Source organism: Cherax quadricarinatus, unplaced genomic scaffold, assembly GCF_038502225.1.
Source record: "Cherax quadricarinatus isolate ZL_2023a unplaced genomic scaffold, ASM3850222v1 Contig208, whole genome shotgun sequence".
In the NCBI taxonomy this organism is placed as follows: Eukaryota; Metazoa; Arthropoda; class Malacostraca; order Decapoda; family Parastacidae; genus Cherax; species Cherax quadricarinatus.
In genome coordinates, this window is record NW_027195234.1 from 45,979 (window position 1) to 56,260 (window position 10,282).

The window sequence follows — 10,282 nt, forward strand, 5'->3', positions numbered from 1 at the left end:
ACAAGAAGACTAATTATCTGCTACCACAACCGCTTCCTCTACAACACACATAGATTTAATCAAGTCCGATTAGATCTCACTTACCTTAGAAACAACATTTTACACAGCCTAGACCAAGACCACAACAATCACTGGTCACGACTAATACAACAAGCGGACAGGCAGCGTGTTAAAAACACTAAAGCCTTCTGGAACTTTATCAAAAAAATCAGAGGCACTACTCCCACCAACAAATTCAAACACATCACCCACAACAACACACACATCTCAGACCCACAGGCTGCTACCAACATCTTCAAACACATCTGGGAGAACATCTTCCACGCTCACCCACCTCACCCTAACGTTATTCAACACATTCAGAACATAGAACACTGGAACACTGCACACACACAAGAAACAACACCAGACAGCCACATACATCTAGACACTCTTACCTCCTCCCAAGAACTCGACACTCCTTTCACCAACACAGACATTAAAACTCTCCTCAGACACCTTCCTCCAAAGGCTCCTGGTGCCTCTGGCCTAAACCATATTATCCTGAAACACCTTCCTGACTCTATCATTACTGCCTACACAAACCTCCTCAATGCCTCCCTTGCCTCTGGATACTTCCCTTCCCTCTTCAAAGCTGCTACTGCTATCCTCCTTCCTAAACCCAATAAAGACCACTCTGACCCTAGAAACTATCGCCCTATCAGCCTCCTCGAAACTTTAGGAAAACTCTTTGAAAAACTCATTAATCATCGCCTTCGCAGATACCTGGAACATAATTCTCTACTTTCAGATGGCCAGTTTGGCTTCAGAACACACAGATCCACACAGGATGCCATTAACATCATTCTCAACTACATCCACATAAACACAAAACAAAGAAACAGGACAGCCCTGGTTGCAAAAGACGTTGAAAAAGCTTTTGACACTGTGTGGCACGAGGGGCTCAAGTACAAACTCTGCACTAACTTCAACCTGCCTCTCAATACTCGTAAACTCCTCTGCAACTTCCTAGACGGCCGTACCATGAGAATCAAATTCCAAGGCTGTTACTCTGACTACTTCACACTAAATGCTGGAGTACCCCAGGGATCTGTCCTTTCCCCTACCCTCTACATTTTATACACTAACGACATTCCAACACCTATATACCACAACTCCATCACACTAGCCTATGCAGACGACATTACACAACTTATCACTCATGCCAATATAGATACACTCACACACAAAACACAAAATGAGGTTGACAGGATAGCCATCTGGGAACAAAAATGGAGGATCAAAACCAATGCAGCAAAATCCAGCATTACGTATTTTAACTACAGGAAACGTGATCCTCCATTACCTGTCGAACTCAGAACAGCTGACACCCGCACTTACTTCCCTATCACACAATCTGTCACTGTCCTTGGCGTTAATCTTGACTACCTTCTTCGTTTACACGGACACATTCACTCAAGGCATGCAATAGCTAGTAAGGCCCTTGCGGGCCTCTACAAGCTGAAACATGCCTCTCAACGCACCAAACTACACCTCTACAAATCCCTAATACGTCCTCTGATAACTTACTCTCCTCTAGCCCTCTCTCTTGCAGCAAAAACAAACTTACTTAAACTGCAGCGTGTCCAGAACAAGGCGCTGCGCTGGGTGCTTGATGTCAGATGGGAGGACTTCGCCACAAGCGAGTCTCTCCATGCCCAGTTAGACGTCCCTGCGCTGAATCTGTACTGGAAGAGGCTCAGTGACAGACAGATAGACAAACTTGAGACACGACATGACTACTGGACCTCTCTCCTTGACGAAGACATTCGCAGACCCACAAACCAACACAACCTTTTCTACTCCTTGCATGATCCTGCTCCTAACCCTACTTACAAATAACCTTGGATCCGCTGACAGGTACCTTCTAAGACAGGTACCATTCTCTGACCCACGTTCGCCTTAGCTTTTTTGGGTTAAGACATGACTCAGTTCTGCACTCCTCTCTAGCTCTAAACGTCGCAAGTCCCTTACTCCCAGCTCACCCCACCGGAGTCCCAACAGAAGAACCGGAATTTCTCTTTTCAATATCTGTCCCACGATCGCCTTTGCTGCTGGGTTAAGCCCTGGCTCTATTTCTACGACTAAGAACACTCCTCTCCAGCACTATTCTTCGTCTGTCCCGTCTTCCCCGCTCATCCCATTTGGGATCTTACCTGAACTTTCGTTCGTTCGTTCGTACTTCAACTTCAACATGTTAGAGAGCAGACATCAGACATCGCTTATCAGTCATCCAGGCACTGCTTACTCACGATGCATTACTCTAACAGAGTAAAGATCAAACCAGCGAGTGGCACAACCAATGAGTCGTCCAAACTAGCACTTGCAGCTGTCGTTAGTGGCAGGCTGCAAGTCAAATGTAATGCGATTTTATCGCTCAAAGAGGCCTTTGTTGTCGTCTGTACAGACGACACAGAGGCTGAGAAACTACTTACCACCACTGCTACTACCACTCTACGAGACCAGGGATTTCTTGTCTTGACTTCCCCAGCACTGAGGGCCAGGAGAACTGTGTTCCTCAAGCGACTCGACAACCTTATCACTGTACAGGCCACTGAAGAAATCAAGTCATCTATCGAAGCAAAGAACCCTTGGGCCAAGGTGGACTTCATTACTAAAATACCTAATGCTTCATCCATGCTGAAGGTCACCTTCAGTGACGTCAACATGGCAGCCAGAGCTCTCGCTGAGGGCCTGGCTATTCACTACTTCCACATCAACCCAGCCTTCATCGAAGCAGAGAAATTCCAACATATCTCACAGTGCTATAATTGTTACTCATACTTACACACCACAAATGATTGTCCTACCAAGGACAAGAAGTTCTGCTCCACCTGTGGCCGTGAGGGTCATGACTTCAAGAATTGCACTACTGCTTCACCACCTAAATGCTTGAACTGCAAGAATGACCACCATACTCTTGCTGCCAGGTGCCCTACCAGAAGAGACATACTCAAGAAACAACAACAACAAAAGAAACCCAACCCACAAGCAACCACATATTCTGCTATCGCCAAGCTTCAAGCAGACACTACCAAGATACTACATGCCACGCAAGCTGCTCCCACCACTTCCCTGCCAGCACCTACTGCCGACTCCACCAAGATTCTTTGTTGCATTATGTATGCTCATGTACAGAATGCAGCTGAGCCTGGTTCCTTCAACACCACCATCAATGAACTTTTCAAACTAAATAATATGCCTGGCCTCACATTCCCTGCATCACCACCTTCCACTGAGATCCTAAAATCTACTGCAAATATTACCAGCATCACCGCTGCTCCACCGCTGTCACAACCTCCACTAGACACAGAGATGGACCAATCAGAGACCTCTGAGACGTCGGCAAAACCCACCAATGAGAGTCCACTACCGCTTTCATCCACTGCTAGAGCAACTGACCAGTCGGAAATCTCGCCTTCACCAGTTCAGCCACCAGCCAAGAAAGCAAAAACACAAGACACTGCGGATGCACCTCACGGTGCCACTGTCACTGACACTGCTGCACCACAACAAGTCCGATATCTGAAGGGTGTATACTTCTACACAACCAAGGAGTATAAGAACACAATGCTGTCTTCAGAAATCCATCATCACCTCCAGGACGGAACAGTCAAGTATACCTACGACCAAACTGCTACATACACCACTGCAGACATGACCAGACTACTCACTGCCAACACCCAACACCTTGTGGAAGTCAAGTACACCTCAAAGAGGAAATTCAGGATGCTTCAGAATAGGGACCTTGAAGACGGTACCCTCGTCTAGCACGACTATCCATGACCACTCACCCAGCACTTTGCTGTCCGCTAAAGCTGGGGTGTGGCTCCAATCAACCCTGTAACTGCTGCCTCTGCCCGACTGCGCTTCTCTTTGGGGAAGTCAGCGCAAGATAGAAGAAGACGACATCCTCCAACCGGAGGGCCAAGAAAGAAGAAAGATGATTATCGTCACCCCCCACCCGGGGGGCCACTGCCGGGTCACCATCTGGAGAAGACCTGGGCCAGAAGGACCTGCGAATCAACATGAATGAAAATGAACACCAACACACGACACTCCACACAGGAGAGCACAGCGCTAGCACGATCGACACCATGCATTGCCCTTCTAGGGCATGGTTGGTGCCAGAGCCCGAGTATGTACCTTACAAGATGAGGGGGGTACTTGTGCCTCCTCCCATGGGAGACTTAGGTCTCAGACACTCCCTAGACAGGGAGCCAGTGCCGGGCCACCACTTGGAAGGGCCCGGGCCGGGAAAATACCGGCGAATCTTTAACAACAACAACTGTTTCATACAATGGAACAATGCTCTTCTCCAGACTGAGGGACTGACCACCTCAAAACTTTAAGGGTGATGGACTGATTACATCGTCTTCAAGTATCTTCTGCTTCTATCAACTTTTCTGTACTTGACTGAACTGAGCAGCATAATCTAAAAGCCTACTGTGTAGGCGAAACGTTTCATAATAAAGATACCTAACTGTTGCATATGTGTCTTACACTCTCTGCTTTCTATTGGTAAGCCATGCCTCAATCCATGCTAGAACTTTACCTCCTATACCATGAGCTGCCACTTTTCTTAAGAGTCTCTTGTGAGGTACTCTGTCGAAGGCTTTACTAAAATCCAAATAAACAATATCATATTCCTTATCACTGTCAACTGCCTCAAATGTTCTATTGAAGAACGTCAGTAAGTTTGTCAGGCAGGAACGACCTCTCGTGAATCCATGCTGAGATTCATTTATCAAGTTATGCTCTTCAAGGTGACTTCTGATAATGTCAGCTATAATTGATTCTAATAACTTGCCCACTATAGATGTCAGGCTTATAGGACGGTAATTTGACGGAGTGGACTTATCCCCTGATTTGAATATAGGAACCACATTAGCCATCTTCCACATCTCTGGCACAACACTGGTAAGGATGGACGCATTGAATACACTCGTTAATGGCTGACTAAGCTCCATCTTGCATTCCTTAAGTACCCTTGAAAACAACTCATCGGGTCCCGGGGACTTATTTTGTTTCAGTTTGTCTATCTGTTTAATAACCATGTCCCTCGTGACAGTAATATTAGTTAACTTGAATTCATCAGGAACTAAATAATTGTTAATTACTGGAATCTCATTTACATCTTCCTGTGTAAAAACTGACAAAAAATAGTCATTAAATAAGGAACACATTTCCAGTTCATTATCCGTCAGCTGTCCATTCCCAGATTTCAGAGGTCCTACTTTTTCCTTCACCTTCGTCCTATACACTTGAAAGAACCCCTTTGGATTAGTCTTTGATTCATTAGCAACTCTAATTTCATAGTCACGTTTAGCCTTTCTAATCGCTTTTTTTACTTCGCTTTTAAGCTGAACATATTGGTCAGTAAGGTTAACCTCTCCTCTTCTGATGCGCCTATAAATTCCCCTTTTCTCCCCTAATAGATGCTTTAGCCTCCTGTTAACCCATTTGGGATCGTTATTATTAGACCTAATTTCTCTCTGGGGAATGTATATACTCTGGGCAGATCCCTTCATATTCATAAGTATGATTATCGTCAATAAAATCATTAGCTAGATAACCCCAATCAAGATTAGACAGATGTTCCCTAAGTCCATTATAATCGGCAGAACGAAAATCGGGGATTTTTACTGTATTATCATTATTCTTGCATTCCCAATTAATGCTAAAGGTGATGGATTTGTGATCACTTGCGCCAAGCTCTTCAGTGATCTCCAGATTATTCACGAGTGTTTCCTTATTTGACAAGACTAGGTCTAGCAAATTATTACCCCTGGTAGGTTCAGTTACACTCTGTTTCAGAAAACAGTCCTGAACTGTTTCCATGAAGTCACTGGACTCTAGATTACCTGTCAAAGAATTCCAGTCAATTTGGCTAAAGTTAAAGTCCCCTACTATGACTACGTTACTGTGTACAGAAGCCCTAACAATTTCGTCCCAAAGAAGTCTCCCTCTATCGTGATCCAAGCCTGGAGGTCGGTATATTACACCTAGAATTAGTTTTTCTTGACCCTCCACGAACTCTACCCAAACAGACTCTGTTACTGCTCCATCTATTTTTATACCTGTTTTTATGCAACAATTAATATTTTCTCTAGCATACAATGCAACTCCTCCCCCCTTCCCTTTACATCTATCCACATTGAATAACTTAAATCCCTGAATATTACACTCAGCAGTCATATCCCGACTCTTTAAATCATACCACATTTCAGTTAATGCAATGATATCAAAGTTCCCAGCACATGCTACCAAACGTTGTTCATTCAATTTTATTTCTTGCACTTCGACTGTTAGCATAAAATACCATCATATGTTTTTTCTTCTGCACATTTTTCCTATTCATCTTTGTTTTTACACAATTTCTGAAATTATCATTACCCAGAGTTACTCCATGACAGTTACTATTAAGATTCTTAATATCAGAGCATAAGTCAATATATCCATACTCATTATTAATCATTTCTAAACCCATACCTCTAACTAATCCTAGTTTAAAGTCCTAACAACCCCCTCAACTGAGTTAGCAAGAAAACCCACACCTGCCCTGGATAAGTGAACCCCATCCCTGGCATACATGTCATTTCGGCCATAGAAGTTGTCCCAGTTGTCAATGAATGGTACTGCATTATCCTTACAGTGTTTATCCAGCCAACAATTAATACCAATTGCTCTGGACAACCATTCATTACCAACACCTCTTCTTGGCAAAATGCCACATATAACAGGGCGCCCCCCCTTCTTCCTAATCATGTCTATAGCTGTCCTGAACTTTCTAACTAAATCCTCACTTCTACGCTTGCCTACATCATTGCCTCCAGCACTGAGGCAAATAATAGGATTGATCCCATTACCGTTCATGATGTTGTCAAGCCGGCTAACAATGTCCTCCATCCCAGCCCCAGGAAAGCATACCCTTTGTCTCCTACTCCTGTCCTTCAAGCAGAATGCCCTATCCATGTATCTAACCTGGCTATCCCCAACAACAACAATATTCTTACCTTCCTTGTTGTCGTTCGTCGTGACGATCCCAGATGAAGCCATTCAGTGCCTAGAGTCTTCAGGACAAAGAACAAAGATGTCATCTACATACACAACTTTCCTTGTATGAGTGAATATCAAAATGGTATACAATACCGACAGGTTGGTAGGTAAGACACATAGGTAACAGTTAGGTAACTTTATTCAGAAACGTTTTACCTACACAGTAGGCTTCTTCAGTTCTTCAGTAGAGTACAGAAATTAGGCAGGAGTAGTAGAGATGTGTAGACTATGTAATCAGTCCATCACCCTTGAAGTCGTAGATTTGAGGTTGTCAGTCCCTCAGCCTGGAGATGTTCTGTTCCATAGTCTGGAACTATCTGTTGCCTATGTGTCTTACCTACCTTTCTTTGTATGAATCTTAGTCCTGGCTTCGTCTCTGTAGATGCCTTCCTTTCCCATTACATTGTAAAATGCTCCACACTTCAGAACACCCCTGACTTAACCTGTTTCTTTTTTCCTCCTTCTCCTTTTCTCTTTCTCCTTTGGGTTTTCTTTCTTCTGCCTTGGGTATTTGGTCCATTATTATTTCCCCCACTTCCTCTGTGTTTTTGTTCCTGCCTTTTGTGGGCCCCTAGCTCCCTTGTGGGCCCCTAGCTCCCTTGTGGGCCCCTAGCTCCCTTGTGGGCCCCTAGCTCCCTTGCAGTGCTCCTCTTTCTTAGTATTTGACTCGCTCCACTATACTACTACTACCTCTACGACTACCTCTCTTCCTCTTTTCCTACTACCTCTCTTGTCCCGTCCCTGTCTGTTGGCCTATGTATACTACCTTTCCCTCTGCTTTCTGTTAACGTTCGTTCGTTCGTGCTTTCTGTTAGTGAGACTTTGTAAATGGTCGAAGTCGGACTGAAACGTCGTCGTGAGCTCCTCTCTCCTGTGTGCGGGTTATTTGTGTATTGCTCCAGTCACGGTATTGTGCCTTTTTGTTATTTATTGATATCCATTTTAACCATGCCTTGTTACCAATTCTTGTGGAGTAAAGCCTATAGGGCCAGGAGTCTTACCAAATAATATGGTAAACATTAGTATTACATCCATAATGACCATTATGATTATTTTTTCCAATTAATTGGAAAGTAGGCATAATTTTTTCTGCTTTGCTCTCATTCTGGTTAGAGTCTGAGTTAAATATCCAAATTAGGTTCTATTGAAAAAATTAATGCAATCATGAAACAACAGTTATTAATGGTAAGTCTTAATTTCATCTGAACTTAACCCACTTATTTCCTTTCCTAACTTCATTTCATCCTCAGTAGGATAATAAAATTGGCACCATTTATTTCTTTGTCACCATTAAAAATTACCGAATATTCAGTAGAACCAAAACGGTGAACCTGGCATTCTTTTTTCAGATCATTGATATAATATCATGCCTGATGGAATGTATAAATCGAAGAGGCCTCCTGGATGTCAACAATGGCAGGCAAAAAATTAAAAAGTTCAGCTAATGCGAAAAATGGCTGAGTCTATGGTTCAGTATCTCAGTGTTATCTTACTGATAACACTGATGTCGATTCTGACTCCGACAATTATAATATAAGCGAGAGTAATGAAGGGAATAAGAGTCTGCGAGAGTTAGCATCGATGTGTGACGTTTCTTCTTCGAAAATTCCATTTCCAGACTATTCCAGGATTGAAATCATCAAAAGAGGTAGTTATGTTTATCAGAACAAGGATGGCCCTTTTCGTGATACAAAGAGAAAAAATGCAAAAGGCGATGAGCGTCAGCTTTCTAAAGAATGGTTCTACAAACAGATGCAGAATTGTGAGAAAGTTTTGCGATCATGGATGGTATACTCGCCAGTCAGTGGGAAATTATACTGTTACTGCTGTAGATTGTTTACCTCTAGTGTTACAAGTATAACATCAAAGTTTGTGACTGGGTATCAAATATGGTGGAAGCTGAACCCAAAAGTACACAATCATGAAACTTCTGATGAACACCTACGTTGCCTCGAGAATTGGAAAACCATGGCAACCGGTTTAAGGGTGAACAAAACCATTCATGCAGAAATAATTGTTTCAATGAAAATCCAGAAGAAAAGGTGGAAGGAAATATTGTACAGGCTGCTCGAGATTACACTGTTTCTGGCTAAACAGAACTTAGCATTTCGCGGACACAGGGAGGACGAATTCTCATCAAATAGAGGAAACTTCTTGAGATGGTTGAATTAATAGCTAAGTATGATCCTCTGATAAAAGAGCACCTAATGAGACTGAAGTGCAGCTCAAGTGAACACAGGTCATCAGTTTCGTATCTCTCGCCATCAACTCAAAATGAGTTTTTAAGTGTTCTGGCAAATCGAGTCAAAGAGAAACTCGTTACTGATATCAAAAGAGCTGTATACTACAGCGTTATGTTTGACAGTACACCAGATGTGACACACACTGACCAAATGTCAGAAGTTATCAGGTACTGGCAAATGGAGGATGGAAGAGTTCAAGTGAAGGAAGTTTTTCTTGTTTTTTTTCCTTTGAATGGCAAAAAAGCTGCTGATATCAGTTCTGATATCCTGAGAAAGCTGGAAAGTGATGGACTGGACTTCATGCTGTGCCTTGCTCAGGGATATGACAATGCTGCCACCATGGCTGGGGTCCATGGAGGTGTACAAGCCATTCTTAAAGAAAAGAACAAGAAGGCAATTTTCAGTGGTTGTGTGGACCATTCATTGAACTTGTGTGGTCAGCATTCTTTTGCCGAGAATTCATCATGTGTAAAATTTGTTGGTAGTCTTGAGTCAGCGTATACATTCTTTGCCTCCTCCACCCATCGATGGGATGTATTAATGGACCATACTGTAGTCTCTTTGGAAAGATTATCAACAAGATGGAGTTCTCATTACAATGCAGTGAAACCAGTAGCTGAATCTTTCGAGAAATTTGTGGCAGTGATTGAAGCTCTTTGCGATCCACGGGAATATTTGGATACAAGAGGAGCAGCACAAGGTCTTCTCCCTGCTTCATTCATTCATTAGGGATTTGCCGATACTTCCGGTCCGGGTCTTCTCCAGATGGTGACCCGGCGGTGGCCCCCGGGTGGGGGGTGTCGTTCATCTTCTTTCTTCTGTCTTCTTTCTTGGGCTCTCCGGGTGGAGGGTTTCTCCCTGTTGTGTGTGATTTCACATTTGTGTGTTATCTGTATTTCTGGTGTGACATACTTCGGGAGGTTCAGCTTGACAGCAGTACT

General features: G+C 43.4%; 1 protein-coding gene across 1 annotated transcript; it reads left to right on the forward strand.

Moving 5' to 3' along the window:
• The first annotated feature begins 8,679 nt into the window (after nucleotides 1–8,679).
• Nucleotides 8,680–10,070, forward strand: LOC128705383 (zinc finger MYM-type protein 1-like). The gene is given in 2 exon segments (XM_070080188.1): nucleotides 8,680–9,250; nucleotides 9,253–10,070. Coding segments are annotated over 2 exon segments (1,389 nt in total).
• Nucleotides 10,071–10,282: the final 212 nt, after the last annotated feature.